Source organism: Falco cherrug, chromosome 4, assembly GCF_023634085.1.
Source record: "Falco cherrug isolate bFalChe1 chromosome 4, bFalChe1.pri, whole genome shotgun sequence".
NCBI lineage: Eukaryota > Metazoa > Chordata > Aves > Falconiformes > Falconidae > Falco > Falco cherrug.
Window position 1 is genome coordinate 95813477 of NC_073700.1, and position 22444 is coordinate 95835920.

Here is a 22444-nt window from a genome sequence, read left to right on the forward strand (position 1 = left end):
GGACTACAATACAAACCTCCAAATTATTCTGTGCTGGAAAATTCCATCGGAAGAAGCGGAAACACTGTGCATTGATCCAACACAGAATTAGCAATAGAGATGATGTATAACTCTTTTTGGCAAAGCATAGACAGAAATACAAAGATTCTTTGTAGACATTGTTGAATACCTTAAAACATTCCCTACACCTTAGTGGTGTGGCCTCTGCAACTTTTACAGAGGTTATTTTGAAGTCCTAACCGCCACACAATGCTGTTAGAAATCTTTTCTCTCTCTGCTTGCTCCTGTACATTAACTGACATGAGATTAATACATGCTAATCCTCGGGGGGGGGGGGGGGGGGGGGGGGGAACTAATCTGTATATTAGTGTGAAACCCCAGGAACGCTGTCAGAAATGGCTTAGAATTTAATTAGTGCTAGACAAGTTCAACAAAACTTGAGAAGCCTTGAAAGAAAACCACAAATAAATGCCTGTCTTTAAGACTCTTATGGTTGTTGAGCCTACCGGTATTCTCTTCCCTCAGTATTTGCTCTCTCTTGGTGTGAATGCTGAATAATTAAGCAAGTCATTTGAGGAAGAACAAAGCTTTTTTGACAAAAGTGATTTTGCCTTTTAATTTTCAGAATCAAGTATGCTGCAGGGAGTGTGACCATATTAATTCTGCTATTAATTTAAATTACAGATGTTCTGTAAAGCTGAACACTGCTGGTTCAGTACTGGTGCAGCACTATTGCTTAATGTCAGAAGGACAACAGGATTTAGTCTTTCTAAGACTTGATATTTTAAAACTTTTAAGTCCCAGTTCTCAATTTCTCAGCAGGATTCTGAAAAGTCTTGAACGCAATACTCAGTCACACAATCCTCCTCTAGCAGTAGGGGAATGAAATCCAGGGTGCAAAACTCTAGGTAGGAAACTCCCTATGGGTAGTGCATAGGAAACACTGAGGAGGTGGATGGGTCTGGGAGCTAATCTACCTCACACAACATATAAAATAGCAAAATACCATAAAAGCAAGACCTCAAAATTGAAAAAAACAAAAACCCACATAAAAATATATAATCAGGACTAAGTGAGTTTCTTGCTTTACGTCCTTCTCTTTCATGCGCTTAATTCTCTGTTCCTTCACACTTTTAAAGAAAGCACTGTAAGAAAGAAGGAGAACATCCCTGAAGAGCAGAGATCTTGGTGAGCATTTCCCCTGCAATGCACAATATGGGTAAAAACCCTCTCAGGCCTAGGCACCTGGGTTTCTCATACCATGGGAACGTCTGAAGTTGTAACCAAATCATAAAATTAATTGAAAAAAAGACAAGGGCTCCTTCTTCTCCAAATGTAATTTAGGGGGAAAAACTCCAAACTGAACAAGCCTGAAGAGCAGTCTCCTAGGTTTGCTACAAGCGCTTCCATGGCAAGAATTCTCCACCACAGCCGGCAGGAGCACTGAGCTCTGCCTTGCAGACGCTCTTGGTATGAGACACTCAGTACCATCCAAATGGAAGTGCTTGTAGGTAAAGCTTTACGTTTCCGGGCAACTTAAACATAAAATGCTTGGACAGAAACTAACAGTGTGGATCACTTCAAGATCATAATTTCGAATTTAGCCTTCCTACTGCAATTGCTGCAAACTCCTTGATCCGCCCCTACTATTTCATAAAATGCTTTTAAATTTCAAAGCCTTACATCAATGTTAATGAGCACAGTCCTACACTTAAGTATCTAAACCAGTAGGGCTCTTTCCCTCCCGTTCCTGCCAAGCCCCTGTAAAAACAAGACACACATGCCTTGCAATGCTTTTCAGGAGCAGCAGTATCCGCTGAAAAAAATACAGCGTTAAACACAGACGGACACCTTTAGTACAGATCTGTTTCAATAGCGCAGTAAGCAATTACTGTTGGAGAAATAGTTTCTTCAGATAATTAGATACTTAAAAATTGAAGTTGTTATGTTTATACAAGCACAGAAATTATAGACTGAATTATGCAAACAAATCTATCATGGACCATGAGCTCCTGTCAGGTTGCTAATGAAGGTAGAAAGCAGCAATCTTTCTTTATAAGGCTCTCTAATGACCATGATAACACACCATATTTTTTTTTAGTGCTGCACATTTCCCTTGCACATTTTTTTCCCTCTCAATATCAGTTTATAGTGACAAATGCTTTCAGAAGACAAAGGGGATGAAAAAGACTTGAAGATAACACTCTTCAATTATGCTGACACCTAAATGATTAAATTAAGCAAAAAATCAGTATTTCATTGTCAATTTGACTCTGATTTTTGCGTAAACAAATTTATGGACTCTGTTAAGGTACATTTTGTCTTCACTTAAAATTTGTTTCAGAGACACATTAAAGAGACAATTACCTCTTTTTCCTTACTGGAAGCTATAAAGGCTAATAATACAGTACTCCATCAGAAATATTACCTTTCCTTCAAGACAAACATTTGCTGTTTACAGAAGATCCATGTATACTTACATAAGAAAGGATCCTACATCCAGACAGTGTTCAGATATATACTTCCCTCACATAATGGCTTCCTTTGCCTACTGTACACAACCGACTAGACCATTTATAGGAAAAAGCAGACATTTGCTTTGTAATCTGAGCCTTCTCGTGTTATCTGGGCACTGGAACAGGTTATAATGGCAACATTAGTTGAGTCTCAAATTTATGAGAAATCCTAAAACATTACATTAATTCCAGGAATCACAGACCATCCAATTATGCCAAATGCCATCTTATTTCTCTGGAAATATTATAGTGTAAGCTTTTGGTTGGAAGATTTTTTTTACCAAATACTACAGGTCTTCACTTTAATCCCCTCAAAAGATGATCTTCATTACTGATGCAAAACACATGCCATGGATTTTTTACCTTACAACTGTGTGATAAACCAAGCTAACTGACTATTGGAACTAGGCCCAAACACACACCTACATATTATTTTATTCATAAAATTTCTGTTGCACTCTGAAATTATCTGGAACACATGAGGCAAACATACAACAATGAATCAAAGCAGGAAAAAAATCATGTCATTTGTTGCAGCTTGTTCGTTTGTGAATGGCAGTTAGAACAGTTGCATATCCCAAAGTAATACTCATGTACTTATCTAGTTCGTGTTTATGAAGCACTTTAAACATGAAAAATCCTCAAAGCGCACAGCACTTGCTATAATGAAAGAAAATACAGATGCAGATAACACATTGCTGATTTCTTCTGTCATGACAAAATAAAAATAATTCCTGATTTATCATCCATATAACTCTATTTTATTCAAACACAACAACTAGGATTGAAAGCTTTCAAATCTATCAGTATAAAGATAATTACTGAAGAATGAAATACTGATGATGCTAGACGTGCAATTTATAGAGTACTCCTAGCTGAGAATACAGAAATAATATTTTCTTCTGTGTGGTTACAGAAATGGGCATTTCACAGTATCTTAAGTATCATCTGTTATAGAGCACAGAAATGAGTAATAGCAATATACCCAGTCTGAAAAATGAGCATAGGATTTTTGAGAACAGCTGCCTAACACACACTAAAAACCCACCCAAGATGTCCTCCCCATGCCAAGGTGTGACAGACACTGGCTTCATCCTGGCCCCACTCAATGGCAACACTTTGAAAAACTTTGCACTGAGCAGGACTGGACACAAGAATGGTGCAGAAACAGCATAATGAAGAAAAGCAACAATGGTGTATCTGAATGAAAAAAAGAAGTATTTCTGTTTACAGACCATGCTACAGTGCTGTCAGATGCTACATTTTGGCTTGAACAGAAACAAGTGTAATTCAAATGGCAGAGGTTTTTAAAAAATCTTTTTGGACAAGTCTCTGTACCATGCTTCTGCCAGAAATGGGTCACTTATGTTCTCATACAAGACAGCACTTAAAGGAAAAAAAAAAAAGTAAATAAACACACACACAAATTCTCATCCTTCTCTCCAAATGATTTATTGCTGCCAGAGCTCTAATGTAATTTTAGGTGAGCTCATCTTTTTTTCTGCCCTGGAGCCATTTTAACTTAATATTGCTCTTCTTCCAGAGCCACGAGAGAGTACAGGCTCCCTTAGCCACCACAGATGCTGTGCTGACATTTTACTTAGCTGTTTGCTGTAAAAGTCATCAATATCACTCTGCTCCTGAAGAGACCTTTTCTAAGAAAAATGAAAACAAATTGCTGGCATTAGATCAGACTTTGACCTCTGCAGCCCAAAGTGGGGGAAATAAGATCCGAATGCCTTCCTGCTGCTTTGAAAGCTTCCAAAAGCTCCTCCAAGCAGGCAAACTTTTTTATTTTAATAAAATATTTTCTGAGGTGCCAGGCTGATGCTGCTGCCATGTGAAGCAGCCGGCAGGTACAGGCAGCCAGCCTGGGCTCCCACAGGCTGCCTGAGCTGCAGCCATCCTCCCTCTGAAGCAGCACAAGTGTTGAGGGGTCTTTAGGGAAACCATTTCAGAAATCATTCTTTCATCTGCCTCCTTCCCATCTGTTCCCCCTTCCCATCCTCAGTATTCCTGACCTGCACGCTGTTTCACCAGCACTATTCTCTTTCACGTGTTCATTTTCCTGCCCTAGTCCCGCCTCATTCCTGGCTCTGGCACAACCTGCTCACGTGTTAATGCATGGGAAGGGAAACTGCAGTCTGAAACACTCGCTTGTTGATTACCATTTTCCAGTCATGTACAAGTCTCTAGGAAGATTTCAAAGCTTTTTTGGTGTTTCTGTGTTTTGGGTTTTTAAAACTGGTTTCTGAAGGAAAATGAGTGTGATTGCCAGTTTTCCTCAACCTTCAGAGTAACGTTCCGAGTTCATTGTCTAATTTCTGTCACATTTCACAGAGAGATGAAAGCTGCAAAGATATGACATTTCTAAAGTTTCATAAAAATCAGTGGCTTAAAAGAGGAGAGGCATGCCCCAGCTCACTTGCCCTACAATCGAAAGACTGCACTATGAGCTAGCAGTTATTTGCTCTGGTTTTAGGTGCTAGTCAATCTGCTGCGATGGCAAAACACCATCTCCTGCCTAGCGAACAGATGTTGGGCATCGATGATGAGCCAAAAGAGATGAGGATTTTACAGGTGGTCTGAGGTCACAGGGCACAGGAGTAGCAAAATGTATGTGTGTGGGGAGGCTGATGGTAAGAAAAGCAGATGCAGCAACACTGGGCATGAAACCACCTTAAACCATCATTGAATCATTTGGTTGTTTGGTATCTCAGTGCTTATACTGAGCTTCCTGCAATAAGTCTGTAACATAAATAATATGCTTTCCTATACTTAATTTCTTTTTTGTTTTAGTATAAATTAAGTGACAATCTTGAAAGCTATTTATTTTCCAAACACAAAGGGATGCAGTGGAACATCAATTTGAATGATTCTTACACAATCTCCAAGAAAAGACCTTGCAGTATGAAACTGCAAGCTGCTTCCTGGCATGCCTATCACACACTCGGACGATGACTACAGGAAAGGATGCATCTGAGCCCAAAGGGATGAACCAGCTTGAGGAATCTGTTCTCAGCAAAGTCTCAAGATCTGAGAATAGCTAAACGCTTAAAATCATTGCCACAGCAGGGAGTCTAAACTGTAGTCACAATGTTTTCATTTTTAAACAAGAGATAAAAATAATGTTTCCAACTGAGCGGGCAGCTGAAAAAGTGAATTGCAGGAAAAGACTGACATGCTAGAGATTCTACACAAACTCCTTGACTCATGTTTTCCAAACACGTAAGGAAAACGATGCAGCAAACACAGAAACAAAATTAGCATTTGCATCTCTGCACTGTCTGTACTCAAACATAACAGCTCCCATGCTACAATACATCTTCAAAACTAGGTTTTCCTCAAGATCAAATAGCTGGATCTTATCCGGAACATCAGTCAAGTGCTTCAGACAATCTCTTGTGCACTTCATTTACCATAATCTCCGCTATGCTATGGATGTAGCATTAAACTGACAAATATGATTTTGTAACAACCCACTAGACCCAGATAATGTCATCTAAGTTGATTTGCACTTAGGTTCAAAGATCCAGTATATACGAATAATATGTATGGCACCAGACTGTCGGGCAGAAGAAGCCAGAAGAGACAGATGACCTTTGTGCAATACTTCACCTTCTTTCTCAGGAATGTATAAATACAAAGGTATGAAAGCAGACACAGTCAGCCACCTCTGACACTGACCAAAACACCACCAATTTTATCAGAATATAGAATAGATTAAAAAAAAAAAACACCAAAAAAGTAATCAATTGCCTATAGTTATAGCTGTGTTTGCTGTGTCTTTTGTTTCCCTGAGCACCTGAGAGAATGTGAACAAAATTTCCAGCAGTCACATTACAGAAACAGGTTGACAGGCTGGATGCCACCCTAAGTCTTGTTCACGTCTGATGTCTGGGGTCTTGACTTGCACCTTAAAAGACTTTCATATCAATGTCTTTGCAGGGAACCTGCTTTGCCATTCAGAAAGGTTTCTGCCAAACCCAGTCAGAACAATGAATGCTTTGCCCTACCAGGCACATCTGTAACTGCAAGCCCTATCTGGAAACAACACCCCCCCATACACCTTGGCATTACTGTTTGAGACTCCCTACGAGGGGAGGTGTGAACTAAATAAATGTACAATCAATAGCTTAATATATATATATATGTATATATATATAAAATCTCCAAAACCCGAAGAACTGTTTATTCTCTTGAGAAGCAAGGATGACTTCACAAGCACAACCCCTGCCCTCCCCAGCACACACCAGTCCAACTCTGCCTTCGTCCCTCTTATTCTGGTGTCATCAGGAGTGACATGACACAGCAGGAAAAGAGACCGGTTCACTGTGAGACCTGCTACTCACTCTCTTACAGTGTAACGGCCCCCCTTCCAGCCGCACATCGCTGTGGGGAGCTAGTCCTGCCGGGCACCACATGGACCACCTTGCCACTCCTCGGGCTCATGAAGAGCAGAAGGTGGTGGAGCGCGACCAGCCCTTTCTGCATCACTGCAAACCTGTCCACCATGTAGAGTCTTACAAATGTTTGGAGAGTTTGCATGATGAAGGATAAACCACAACAGCTGGCTTGAACATGCAGTGTGACTGCTCACATCAGTTCTCTCCTAGCTCTCTCTGTGCCCTGTCATATGGAGCACAGACACTGAGGACACAGCACTGTGTGCAGGACAGCAGTGGTGGAGAACACAGCCTCCACTCTTCCACCGCTTGGTATCTCCAAGCAAAGAGGTTTTCAATTTGTAATTTTCACTGTAGTTTTGAACAGAACAGTGACCAGCTTTCTCCTCTGCTGTTCAAATTCATAATTAAAACACAATCAATAGGTTTCATGAGCAAAGGCACTGCGAGCAGCTGAAGAAATGAGTAACAGATCATGTATAATGTAAATACCTGCTTGCTGTGCAGTCTGTGGGATCTGTTGACTCCGCTGTGCATTGTACTGAACTGAGGCAATGGGTCTGTACTGCTGAGTTGTTGAGGTAGGGTACTGACCAGATGGGTAGTAATACACTGGCATCTGCAAAGAAAGAAAACAGCAGCTAACTATGGAGTCTACAGCTCAAAGATTCACAAAATAGAATAACACTGAAAGGGGAGCAAGAGTTCAAGTCAACCATATTCGTGGTAACAGTAATCAAGAGGAAAGATGTGCATCGTGTCTCTTCAAAAATTGCTGCTTGCTTTCAGCTTTGCTAGGAAAAGGGCTATCAGTGCCCAAATTACTTCTCCGATACTTTAAGAAACAGAAGAAAAAGAATTTTAATTCCAAGAGACAAAGACGTACAGGATGCATAAAATAGTACATGCATATAACCGAAGAAAACACAGTAAAATATAAATGCTGCAGAAAAATGGATGCAAATACCTTCAATATCAACGCGATACATATAGACAGCATATTGAACCATTAAATGAACTCTAGAGAAAACAGTCAATTTGAAACAAAGAAGGTCCTGGAGTGAACATATATAGGAGTGAGAGAGAGGGAAAGATGGAACGCATGTACCCTTAACGCCTGTAAGAAACAATTATTAAATTCATGCTTTTGTTTAACAGCTACATCCTTCCTTCCATGAACATTTCCCTGTAAAGCCTCTCTTGCACTTGGTGTGAATGCAATTACAATTCAAAAAACAATCAGTTGTTTTCTTGCAGGAGCTGAGGGTAGGCATTGAGTCAGCAAGTTCTGCTAGGCAGCCTTCTTTATTTTCTATTAATTGTATCATTACAGAGCAACGTGTACTATATCACCATATTACATAGGTGAACATGGAAGTTTGAGGGTGACTGGAGCTAAAGACTTTTCTTATACACGCCATACCACCATAACTGAGACATTTGAGCTAAACAGCTTTCAGCTGACCCTTGGCAAGTTCAAAGCACTCCAAATTTTTCGTTTTCAGCTGCAGTGGATGCTGTAGGTACCTAACACCGTTCAGCAGCCTATGGTATCAGCAAACTGCTGAGGGACACAGGCTTGGGAGAACATTGCTTCTCTTGTGACTGTTGCCACATCTGTCAGCATTTCTTTATTAACCATAAAAATATTTTTCTCCCTTTATGTGTAGCATTTACCCTACTCAGACACAGGCAGAGAGTCATACTAAATGCTTTGGGTTTTTTTTCATACAAAACCAAGGACTATTTTTGCCACTTTTATTTGCATGGAGGAAATGTTCCTGGAACAGCTCATTCAACTTGATCACCCTTAAAGTATTAGCACAGTAAAGGTAACTGCATCATTTTGTAAACTGCTAGGACATCACAAGAGAGAGCAAAAATTTTCTGAGAGACAATGTCAGAGAAGAAAAAACAGGCATAGATACAAAGGACTAGGCAAGAAGAGGGCATGGATGGCTAACTGGGCAAGTAGAAGACTACTGAATGGGTAACTGGTGGGAAAAGTATCAGGATCAACAAAGCTGGACTTCATGGTGAAGTGAAATCCCCAGACCAACTGACAATCAATATTATCCATCAATCAAGAGGCTGAATATCCATTCATTCTTCAAGGTCTTTTCATTTTCTCTTCAATCAATGGAAATCTTTTTTCTTTTCTTTCCTGCCCCTGGGTGCCTGCCATCCACCTACCACCCACCCCCCAATATCAGCCAGGTTCAAACAAATACCAGAAAAACAAGAACAGTTTGATTGGAAAATGATGTGAGCTATCCTCCCTCCAGACAATACCATGACACCTAATGGCTACAGCCTGCCCTTCAGTCATTTGTTTTGTTAGACTAAAGTAACAAAAGCAAAATGCCTTTGTAAAATCGACAAAATTATGATGAATTTGTTTCTCTGCAAAGAAAAGCCACAAGGTATAGGAAAGTTGACCCAGACATTTAAGGACCAAATCATTCTTTAAACATCATAGAAGCATAAATCATGGATCAGGCAAGTTTAGTGTGATAAATTCATCTTGTGGAAACCTGGTCGCTCTCAGCAAGACTCTACAATAGGAGACTTAAAAGAAGCCAGAAGACTCAGTCTAAGTCAATGCAAATAGTTGATCCTTCCTTGGAGCAGGAGAAAGAACAGACATCTTCTCAAAGATTCTTTATTTTCTATCACCGTATTCTACAAATTAAATATTAAACCCCTGTGGAAATACTTTCACTTCTCCTGGCAGCAGCTTAATCTCACTTAAAGAATTTAAATTTATTTGATTTACCCTTAACTTCCTCATTTTCCTTGTGCAGACAAGCCCCTAGATATTTGAAAATACACAAGCATATGAGAACAATGTAAATTATCTCCTATGGAAAGATTTTGCAGGTATTAACTTTAAAACATAGCCTAAAGAATATAGGTTTTGAAGTGAGGTTTATAGTTGAACATGGTTAGCACAAAAACATGTATGTGCACTGAAGCATTCTCAGTCATTTCGAAACACGTATTTATTTTTGCCACACAGATAACACCTCATAGTCAAAGGGGTTTCTCCCTTTCTCTCATCTTCTCAATTCATTAGAATACACTCGTTATATACTCCACTTAGGGGCTTATCAGAGTGCTATCTACCAGCCTGAAAAATGCTAGTAGTTGGAATATTGGGTAAAAAAGAAATAATTTCACTTAGAAAGATTAGTAGATGAATTTGCCAGTAATCATGCATGCACACATGACTTGCAAAGAAGTAGTCTGGTGTTTTGTTGTTGTTGTTGGTTTTGGTTTGGTATTTTTTAAGATGTCAGACATTAAGAAAGGCCTGGTCTAAAATATAGACAGGGATAAAATAGGTCTTTCATGGCTGAAGGGTTTGGAAGGATCCATTTTCATTTATCTTGAGTACATCTGTGCATCAATAGTTGAAACATATTATTTGTCCTTTCTGATATTACTTCAGTGAATAGTGGAATCAGAGGGATCAGAGATAACAAGTATCACTTACATCGCTTGCTGTGAACCTCTTGAATTTTTTAGTTTCTCATTACATCAGTGTTAGTAACACCTTTGCTTATGTGTTCTTCAACAAAAAACATCACATTTCTGTAGCAGCCTAGTGACATGCTAAATTATACTTGGATTGCTTTCCCATGTGAATGCACAGTCTAACCTTGGACCTTTTGCTTGTATGACATATTTCATTTACAGAAGCAGGAAGTTTCCACTGCACTAACAAGCATGCCAACACAGCTATATGGTTGTCCTAAACCAAAAAACCAAACAAAACCCACAAAAAAACCAAAAGACATTTTTTTTAAGAAATAATCTAAATAAATGCTGCTGTCTTTAGTCTAAAAGCATTGTACGTTGATCTTAATCCTTGAACACTGCGAACACCCCACCACTTCTTAATTATTGCCATTGAAATAGTTGACAGATGATCCTCACTTCCTGGATTTTCTTATTTTGAAGGTGAATACCTTCCTTGTTTGTAGGTTGACCATTCCAATGCATTCTGTTTTTTCTTTCATATATAGCATTTTCTTTACTTAAAATCTAACAGGACTAGGGACATCACTTCAGAAACACTCAAGAAATGTCACAACAAGACATTACTTTTTCCTCCTTCTAAATTACTTTGACTATAGATGATGGGCAGACTCAGTATGATATTGGCTTTCTGCTTTGATCTGTTCACATACAGTTTGAAACCCATTACCAGGCTGAGTCTCCCTTGGACTGCTCTCTAGCAGCACCTCTTAAATTTACAGGTATGTTGTTTATTTCCTTATGGTAGGGATAGGATTCCACACATCTTTAAGGCTGATCTCACTTTGCTAAACTATATCCCTACTGATTTACAGCTTGGTTCTGCTAGGTATCCTACCTTCTCTTAATGTTGTTGATATCCAGTTAGGTTTGGATTAACACCTTCATTCAGATGATGAGCGATGCTGACGCTACTATGAATAGCAGCTACAGTGCATAAATGGGAGTGAAGAAAACAGAAACCACAGAGATGTATGGACACATGGAGGTATCATTACCTAACTAACTGGGATCAGTCATTCTTCAAGGATTTCTCTGTTCCCCACCCACCCCTTCCATCATAATTACAGTAACAATTCAAAAAAGAAGAAAAAAAAAAGGGGGGAGGGGGCTTGTGTAGAACAATGGTAGGATGTCATCCAATATAATTTTTGAGATCCATCCACTTGCAGTGACTCCCCAACCTTCTTCAAAACAAGCTTCCTAGAGAAGACATGTTACGAATAAGAATTTGTCTTAGAGTAGTTATGGAGTGTCTAGGAGGGGGTTTCTGCAAAGACACAGCTAAAATTAATGATGATACAAAATGAATTCAGGTAAGAAATCCCTCAACTAGCGTATTACTTCTTCAAACCTCTCCAAAAATTCATGCCATCTCATTTTTTGACATCATTTTGCCAGTATACCTTCCAGAAAGGAGGAGTCAGGTGAAAATTAATTTTAAGGGAGCATATCCTTTCCCACTGGCATAGTACTCGCATTTTTCCCATTTCATCATTTGCAGAGGCAGAGCAATAGCAAACACCACTGACAGAATGTTGCAAAAAACTAATGTGGACCCTTGTTGAAGTGCGTGGGCCCATCAGTGCTATAGAACCACCATTGGAAAGAGAAGAAAATTGAAAATAGCATAAAAAAGAAAAAGTAAAGATGTACATTTGCTATTTGTGATACAGAAAGCAAACAGACATTTGTTGCTAAAAGTCCCTTTCAGCAAACCCAGACTAATGGTTGGGTTTTTTGTGGGTTTTTTTCCAGTTGGCTGAACAAAGACAGATCATTATTTTTAGGTTATTAAATCACGACTCTGTTGTCAAGATGGGGAATAGGTGTGATGAAAGAAGCAGCAAAAGAAATGTAAGGGGTCCTCTCAGCATTTCTTAGGCATCTCATTTCAAACTCAGTCTGCTTCTACTTTGATACAGACTGGGAGAGAGAGTCCTGCAGAGCAGCTGTACAGCCACATTTAATTAAACTTTAATGCAAAACCTAAAAATTTAAATGCAGTACCATTGGGTTTGTAGGCTTGGAGGGCATTTCTTTCTCCTCCTTTCAGCTCCCAAATGAAAAGATCATACTCACAGGACCTCCACCCAAGTTTTCACTATTACCTTCCAACAGTATACAGGACATAACAGCCAGCCTACTAGAACCCTTACCAGCAATGCCATTAGAGTCAAACCTCTTTTTGATGGGTATAAATTCAATAGCAACATTTAAGATATAAAAGTGCTTTTACATTGATTGCATTGCATTGATTAATGCATTGTATCATGTTTTGCGTGCATTATCATATTCATCACACCCTTTTTTTTTTCCTTTATTTTTTTTTTAAAGCCTGCCTTAGACCACCTGCTTTGGCATCAAAGAGCAACCTTACTACTGCATCTAAGCCCAAAAGTGTAACAGGTGACTGAGTTTGCCAATAGCCACTGCCACAGTGAAGTTTTGCTCATGGGCAGAACAGGGAGTAGAGTCTAGCTGCCCTGCACAGAAAGCTGAGCTGCTAGGCAAAAAACCCTATTGTTTCCCAAGGCTTTGCTCATCTTTTTATAAGACAGATCCCCTATTTGCTGTAAATGTACTACAAGCAGCATCCAAAGCACTGTGCCAAATTCTAGGGCTGAAGAGAATGAATTAAGACTTGAAACGTCAATCAGCAGTTCCCACCTGTGCAGGTGGATGCAGACAGCTGCTGCCCCCTCTCCCTCCTAGCAGACCAAGGCCACTGCGCTCTCACAGTATAGGGACACAGGCAGCAGGGACTAAGCCCCCCACACCCTCTTCCACACAGGTGTCGGACAAGGATTTTTTGGAATAGACACAAGCTGGAGATGAATGGTGCACGCAGTGCAATGAATGCAGAGAAAGCTGACAGCACTGAATTTTTCACCTTGCTTCACCCCCTGAGGACAAAACATTCCCCAGTGAAATAATTGAAGTTACTGCAAATCCAAAAGATATTTTTCTGTCTTTGGTAACTTTCCACTTTTTTACACTGTAGGAGGAAAGTGCCCTCATCTGCCGTATTTGGGGTGTGGACAGAGACACAGTGGCTGTTAAACATACCAGTATGGTACTGGTCCTCCTATATATGAAAAGGCCTCTCTTCATCACTTGTCCTCTGAAGTTACCTGCCTCTCTAGTAGCACCGGAGCAAGTACTAATGAGGGAAAACAGCTTCACAAAGTAACACTGCATCAGACTAAGTGAAAACCCTGCATCCTGCTGCACACCCAAGGGTGAAATCCAATGCTCCCGCTCTAGGTGATGAAGGCTCAGCCACAGGCAGGCAGAAGCTGCAGGCAAATCCACAGAAGCAGCCTCTGCAAAGTCAGCCGAGGTAGGATCTAGCAGAGAACCCAGGGTGAGCTGCAAACCTGGTCTCACCTAAGGAGGAGAGGAGTTGATGCAGGTTCCCCTTGGCACAGCAGGCAGCGTGATGCTGCAGCCCCCTCAGCTCCCACAGCAAACCCCAGCCAGCAGGGCTGGGGAACGCATCGCTTTGCCTGCTGCGGTGACAGCTTGTAAAATGGAGGTGCTCACATTTATCTGGTTCACTAGAAGTGGCGTGAGGCTTGACTAAACGATGCTTGAAAACACTGACGGCACCAGGGGGTTGTACATGAGGAGAAAAGCCTGGACAGCCTCTACTTACATAAGAGACACAGTCTAGATGAGGAGATGGATTCATCAGGGGATTCTGCTCTTCAGGTCATTTTTTCCTCTCAAAATTTTAGAAAAACACTACCTTTGGCAAACAGCAAGATCTTTTTCTAGCAATATTTTCAAATTTAAAAAAAATCACATTATATTGAACTTTTGCTCTTTAGAATTATTTTTTGTAAGCGTTCTCTCAGAAAAATTGGCTGCAAAGTTTCTAACTACAGAAACTATGGATGTCACAGTCCTCTATGGGATGTCAGCATCCAGTACTCTTCACATTTATTTTATTGTTAATTAGTGATGTAATTAACTAGATCTCTAGCCCACTTAAAACATTATAACAGTATAAATTCTTAATTACTGTGGCAATACAGAATCCCATTAACAAACACAACTGGAGATTTGCAGTAAGAAATGCAAACAAAACAAACAGTAGGGTTTACACTACTACATTAAAAGAAGTTGTGAATCTTTTTCACTTTATTTTTTCTAATTTTCTTCCAAAGGATAAAATGAAAACAGGAAAAATACTATTAAAACCATTTTAAAGTAGAATTTAAATGAATTTATCTATAACTGGATAAAGAAATTTGGGGTTTTTAAGTGTATGCCTTGAAAATAGGCCAGAAAGTCATCTGTGCATTTTACTTCTTGACAGTAATCACTTTCAATATTCTGTAAAGGTACCCAGGAGACAAGTAGAGATGTTTGGTAGTGAACAGTAAAACATAATCAGTCTTCAGGAAGACAGTTAAAATTACTGATCTGTGACATCTCACATGTTCAAGTCAATTAAATATGATTAATGACTACCTGGGCTGATGTGCATGTTGCTCTTTTGGTATATATGCAGGGAAAAGGGACTATGGATATTTACTCACCCTCCTCCTTCATATTCATGTGCAGATGTGTCCTGGAGTACGAACATATGTTCAGAAAATGGTTTGAAGATAAGGAAGGACTTACTGTAACCCAGGAAACAATAGGAGCTTTGCAGGTTTCCTGCTGCCTAAAAATCTGCTAAGCTTTTTACCAGGGGAAAAAAAAAAATTAAAAATCCAGAGTCTGGATAATTTTTTTCTGTTCTTTTTATGATGTTCTAATGAGTGCCATGCCAAACTGTTAGCAAAGGTTTTGCCTACCTGAGCAGGTGGTGGTGGTGGTTGTTGCACAAAGCCCTGGGGCGGCGGCGGCGGCTGCAGCACTTGCTGGGATACTGGTGGACCTGAACCTGTAAAGCCTCCTGGGGGAAGCTGCTGACTTGGGGAAGCCATAATGTAACCTGTCTGCTGGGCAGGCTGCTGCAAGATAGGCGATGGGTAGACAGGACCAGAAGGTGATTCGGGGTTGTCTCCTGACGATTGACGACTTAAGCTCATCTGGTTAAACTGTGTTGTCATGTCATCTCGCTGCAGGGCAAAAGGCAGTAGAAAATGATGTAGACATGATGTCTGCAGTAGACACGCAAATTAGCAAACCAAAATAGGTTCAAACAGAGCAGGAGGGGGAAAGGAATCACTCAGCTCAAATACGTGCCACACTTTGCATGGCTAGCTACAAAAATTGAGGCAATTAAAATGAAAATCACTATAAATGCTTTGACAAAGATGTCCAGCCTGCAAGGTGAACGGCATTGCTTGGCACAAAAGCCAATTATTTTGGCTTTTACCCTGCCCTCCCCTTTTATTCCAAAATGACAAGTGAACTTTATAGTGTCCAAAAGAAGACATTTTAAATATAAAGGGCATGAAAATAACATTACAAATACCTCTTCCCCCATACACAAGATCCCTCAGCCAAACACATGCGGGTAATTTCACCTGTGTTTCAAAATGATCCCAAGAGGAATTCAGTAGGATTCAGGCGTGGACCTTTTCCTTTTTGGACTGTTTTGAAAATCCAAGGTTGTAAACATAAAGATGGTAAAAACCTCTAAGCCTACAGTGGCTATTTCAAGTGGGGTTTTTATTCAGTGTTGGGAAGAAACAAGTATTTTATTTGACTGAAGGGGGGCAGGGGGAATAAAATCTGTGATAGAATGCATGTACCAAATAAAGTCAATGGACCTGAGTCTCATTACATGCTGGTAATGATACACAGATTCTAGACAGTATCTGTTCAGTCTTGCAAAAAGATCCATGCTAATCAACACTCTCAAGTTTATTCTGTGAAGGTCAAAGATTTACAAATGTGGCTCTCTGCATATTCATTTGTGCCCACACCGTAAGACTTTTAATACTCAACATTAAAACATACTTTATACAGCAATAAATCCAGCATAAAACTCCATTGTGTGCTAATATGCAGATTACAGTCCCTTCCTTATGCCCCCTCATGGATAGGGAATAAGCACTATAAAAATGCTTTTCACTTAGAACATCCATGCTGTTTTTTAAAAGGAGCCTCTTCGATTTTGTTCTCATTCCTGCGGTGTTCATTCTCCAAAACCATCCCACAAGGTATTTATTGGCCGGAAACTTCAAAAGAGAAAGAAAAAAACCCACGTTTATTTGTGGAAAGCAATGCCAAAGATGGCAGGCTCACCCCCAGACTCTGAGAGTGGATACCATGGGCCAACATTTTAGAGTACTCCTGGAAGATCTTCAGGTTGCATAAGAAAGTAATGCTATTAACTTTACCATCATCCTACATGCATATCCAGGCAAATAAGTTGTCTGTCTGAAGTTGTTTCTGTAAAAAGCTAGGATATTCATTACCTGGACGGCGAATGACTGCAAACAGATCCTATGAGAAACTTCACTGAGTCTGGAATGTCTCTGGATTCGCACAGCAGAGACCTAGAGCTTCAAGCCCCTATAATTTATATATCGTGTGCATAATTAATAGACATTGAAGACATTAATTCAGGTGAAGTTTCACTATTAAATTAGCCACTAAAAATATCAGCCTTCCTATGACTATCACTAGAACAACCCGAGATGCCTGCAAGACACTTTTCAAGAGAATTAGCACTGAGATATGCAACTTCGTATGTTCAGCATGGAACATTTTTTATTGTCCTTTAAATGGTACCGCTCATCTACCAGGCATTAATAACATCATTTTAGCTGCAAGGATCTGTTCAGCTTTGTTTCTATCTCTTACTATAACTATGTGACAACTCTACCTTGGGAAAAAACACAGTCATAAATAAAATTACCAGACAACAGAAAAAACAATCTTGTAGTCCCTCTTAAAATGTCAACTTCATTTTACAACAGTATAATTTTAGCCCTGTAAGCACCAAGCCAGATTAAGACTCCAGAAGAGCACTCTACTTATTTTTATTATATGTCCATTGGTGCTTTGTCATGATGCATAGCGTACCACACCTTCTGCAGCTGGTTCACCACCACTCTATTTTCCAAGTGCTCTGGTATCGTCAGGGAATAAATCCAGGCAGTGGATTTAGTATACTGATAAAATAATATTAAATAAAAAAATAACAATTTCTAGAGGTCTCTTCTCCAGTCTTTATGGACATAAAAGAGGGATAACCCAAACCTCAAATGCTCAACTTAGAAATTTAAGTTCCCTCGATATAAAGTGGGGAGGCACAAGCTCCTATCAGGCTCAAGCACAACAGAACATTTTTCTGGAGGCTCTGCTAACCAGCTGGAGAGCCCTGCTCCTAACATCCTCCTGGTTAGATAACCATAATCAGCAGCAATGCTCTTACAGAATGCTTGTCAGTACCAAAAGCGTTAAGGCAAACAGGAATTTAGATGAGGCTCTCCTGTGGGACACCCCTTGCAGTGCTTTACAGAGGCTCTCAGGCATCCTCATGCTCACACATCCAGCTTCAACTTCAAGGAAAGAAAGAAAGAAAGAAAAACATCTTTAGTACCACAGAAAACTGCTGCGTTGGAGAGACTGGCAGGAGATGCTGGGGAGGATAAGAAACTGCTGGATATTGGACTGACTGAGAAGATGGCTGCATTGCCTGAACAGGCTGCAAAATAAACACAATGAAAAACAATAAATACAACCTACTTTGAAAGAAACAATAACAATAGCCATCACTAATTCTGTCACTGAGAACAAAGGTCTCAACCACAGCTCTGAAAATGCAGGTGACTCATTGCCAGCCCAAGAACAAGAGGTCAGGTACTGCAGTTTTCGTCTTCATTTTAGCCTTATATCAAGAAATTCTGTATTAAAGATTTTTCTGCCTATTTTAAGATATTTGATGGCTGTTAGATTAAAGGAAGCCACAGCTATACCTTCTTATTACTGAAGTAAAGCAAACACAAATTATGATTCTACATTTAATTTACAGAGATAAAATCGAAGAGCAGCACAGTATAAGTGTAGATTTGAATTTTTCTGATAATTACTGATTTAACTCTGAGTGTGTCATAGGCAAAGGAATAATGCTATAAAGCTGCTTTGGCAGAACACAATAGCTAAAAAAAAATTGACAAAGAACAGGCTGAGAATTATCAACAGACAGGCCCGTCAGCTTGGAGCAGACATCTAAGTGAAAGAACAATTTTCTAGAACACTGTTACCATGGAATAGCTTTACTATTCCTTTCATTTTAACCTCTCATTTAACTTGAGTCTTACACAGGTTTGGTACTACCTCCATCTTCTAAAACTGCTAGGACCAAATCAAGAAATAAGAACCATATTAAGTCCAAACCCAGTAAAATCAAAGCAACTGCACTGAATTTAAACATTGTTTTTCTGGGTAACTTGGGATGAAACTGTGCCAAATTATAAAGCCACACAAGAACCACAGTAGATCTTGGCTGCTCTGTGAGTAAGCAGGATGTAGGATTCTTGCTTGAGTAGTTCCCGCCTGCTCTGCTCTGGGACAGCAGACACACAATCCACAAAATTAAGTCTGAACCAGACCCAAACCCTGCTGCCCATGCTCAGTCACATCTGGCCACATGCCATGGCTGGCCAGGGGCCAGAGAGCTGACATACTGTGGCAGTGTGCCCAAACCACGCTGCTCTTCCCCTCTCCTGCTGTAGCTCCAGAGCTTCTACTTCAGAGAAGGGTCATGGCCAGAATACAGGGTGCAGGCAGAAGACCCACAATCTGGGTCAGGGGTGCTCAGAGAGCTGCCCACCCATAGATCAGGCCTGACATAACCAGATACAGACAATTTTTTAAAGCCCTGTGTACTACTTGATTCTTTGACTCAACCCCACAGCTGTCAAAAGAGACAGGGAAAGGTTCCTGCCTCTTTGGAGAGAATTATAGACTGCACTGGTTTGAGAATGAATGCTTCAGCAATTTCTGGGCATTATGGGCAATTTCTGCAAAATAAATTTATGTATACACCAACTTGCTTAACAGTCCTTTTCAAAATGAAAGCATCCTTTAGATGGAATTGAAAAAGTAATCTTGCCTCTCCATCTGTTTCCCCCACATTAAAAACACAGATCATAAGTCCCATTTGTTTCAAAAGAAAGTAAAATCCTGATATTTTGTCTAGCTGCATCCATCCCTCCTACCCTTTAGGTCATCCTTTGTATCCCTGAGAGTTTCTCCTCTTTTTCCAATGACTACCACACCTACCTGTGTGACAAGGTGACTTGTCATTTGCTGCTGTGGCTGCTGAACCTGCTGAGGCTGCTGGGATGAAGGCTGCTGCTGAGACTGTCCCACCATCTGGCTCCTCATTGTCTGCTGGCCACTGGGAGGATTGTATATTGCCGGTGTCCCATCAGGATTTACAAACGGTTGACCTGAAACAAAACATCCTGCCTTTGCTGAAAACTTTTACAAATATACTGTTTCCTGTATGAAATCATACAACCTTGCTTTACCCGTCTGGTCTTCAGCTGACCTGCTACAGCAGTAAAGAGCTCATTACTCTCAATGCCTCATTACAGTATCACCTTTTATTTTTTTTTTCATAGGCAAGGCAGACAGCAAGTATCTGTTTCGGCTGTATTACTTTCCAAGGAATGGGTGGAAGGTTACTACGACTATAAGATGATTCAGATGCTATGGTTACCTGAAGACTTTCAATGATCAATCAGTTGATACTAAAATTGAACTCTGGAGCAAATACTGGAGGTAGAGAATATTCACATACATTTTATTGCCACACAATAGCAGTCAAATGTACACAACTATGCATGACATACTGTAGTTTATATGAAAAGAAAAAAAAAAAAAAAGAAGAAAAAAACCCATCCTCGTTACTAATTTATTTACACATTCTAATATCATATTGCTGTACTTCTGAGTGTTGTGGCCTATGTAATCAGATGAGACAGCACTGGAATTTATCAAGGAAGCAACATTTAAGATGTTTTTGAAAATCTGTTATATAGAGGACAAATTCTGTCCAAAGTTCTTCTAAGCTGCTGGACTCTTTTTACTTCAGATATTTTAGCTGGGGAAAGAAACTTTGTAAAAGTAATGTGTTTTGTTGTTTTTTTGGTTTTTTTTTTTAAAATAAAATTACCCAAGTCAATGACTCATAAACAAAAAAGAAATGTTATTTATCTGTAGCAAAAATGTTTTCCATGACCTCAGTGACCTTTTCACTTCCATCATAAATTCATAAATTAAAGGAATTACAGATTTTTTCTATGAGAAAAAAGGAATCTTAGTAATGAAGTATAACATTTGAAGTAGATAACTAAAGTATGAATATCTGAGACAAAAAGGGAGATGCAGTGACTGGGAGCAACAGTGAAATAATGAACTTCTGATTTGTTCACAAGCACCTCTACCATTTCTATTTACTCAGACTTTCAGTTCCCTCTTATTAGTCATGATCAGAAATGTATGAGGAGCGCTGGCTACAGAGACCTTGCCTTCTCTCTCTAAAGCACCAAGACTTTCTGGATGAAGTCACCATACTCTACTGGGCACGTCACACCCACAGTGAGAAAGGTCACAGTTAGAGTGAATGGAAAAGAAGCACGGGGAAGTACTGTCCTCTAGTCAATTTCCTGCTTCTTGCTGTGAACACATGGGGTGACAATGGCACGGACTCCCTAGATTTGGGAGTCCCAGGCTCCAGAAGTACTTCAGGAGACTGGGGAGGTCAGACTGGGTGAGCAAGATAACAGGCTCATGAATCCTACACCAGACACTCAAGCGAAGCTGTGAAGAACATTTCCTGTGGCTCGGCAAAGTATGACAGAACTGAAAGAGAAAAGGTGTAGTAATGCTTTTAAAGATGAAAAAAAAAAAACCTTTCATGAAGAAATCTTGAAATAACAAATGAAAAGGAGAGATCAGATGGCAACAGGGAAGACATTTGTAAGTTACGAACTGTGGCCCTGATAGAAGGGCAAAGATTGCAATGTCACTTAAAGGAGTAAGAATGAAACGTAAATGCTCTTAAATTGTCAAAGGGGTTAAGTCAGAGAATGTGTCAAGAGGAATTCTTTAAAGGGTAAAACAGACTGGTGAAGCAGCTGAAATAGAGAGTAAAACAGCATAGCCACATCAACAGTCTTTTCCCAAAGCAAGCAAGAAGCTTCTCTGTCTGGGGAAGTAGAAGGGTAAAGCAGAGGAGAGGAAACAAAGGAAATTGAAGATATGGAAAAGTGTGGATTGCCAACACCTGAGAAGGAGCCAACAGGTATAATCAGAGCAGGGAGATACTGACAGTATCTATGGATGCTATTAGAGGCTTGCCCTGTTAGTGACTATGTAGTGTGAAAGGAAGCAAAGATCTTTAAAGGACACGGTGTTATGATCAAAAGAGAGAAAAAGACTGGAAATAGCCACTCTGCAAGAGAAGAAGGAGCTAAAGAATGGTGTTACACAGGAAAAGAAAATCTATTCATTACAGGAAACAAAGCTCCCTTTTTCCTTTTCTTTAATCTGACTTCTCTTCATCTATGTTTCTGACAGCATCCATCACTTTGATAGTCGATCACAGCATCCAGCAATCTAAGTCTCCTCCCTATGGAGCTTCTTTTGTAATATTACCCTAATAAGATGCAAAGATTCTGAGCCCAAGGAGTGGCAAACTTGCAGCATGTATTTTGTTGCATGTTAAAAACACAGTAGACACTGCAGCATAGCCTGACTTCCAGCACAGGTAGCAGCGTGAAGCTATACATCTGAGACAAGAATCTCAGTCTTCAAAAGAATCTGCTTCCTCCATTTTCTTTATTAGGTATGTATTTACACGGGAGCTACAGAAACAAAACACAGGGTTTGAAAGAAACACAAAATTATACATACATAAAAACACTTGCTCCCTGAATGTCCAACATAATAAAACACATGGAGCTCTCAGTGATGCCTCTGCAGACAATGAGGCATGCTAGGAGGGGACACAAGGTGCTCTGGTCTAGTGACAGTATTGAAAGACATTATACCTACAGC

General features: G+C 39.9%; 1 protein-coding gene across 19 annotated transcripts in view; it reads right to left on the reverse strand.

The window, feature by feature from the left end:
* ARPP21 (cAMP regulated phosphoprotein 21) overlaps nucleotides 1-22444 on the reverse strand; it is a 146116-nt gene that overhangs the window by 32021 nt on the left and 91651 nt on the right. For all 19 annotated transcript variants that reach the window (XM_055709724.1, XM_055709722.1, XM_055709737.1 and 16 more), the window contains 4 exons: nucleotides 19661-19830; nucleotides 17976-18080; nucleotides 15271-15537; nucleotides 7415-7541 (listed from right to left, as the gene is read on the reverse strand). In XM_055709724.1, coding sequence (XP_055565699.1) covers nucleotides 7415-7541; nucleotides 15271-15537; nucleotides 17976-18080; nucleotides 19661-19830 — 669 coding nt within the window. The remainder of the gene's footprint in view (nucleotides 1-7414; nucleotides 7542-15270; nucleotides 15538-17975; nucleotides 18081-19660; nucleotides 19831-22444) is intronic.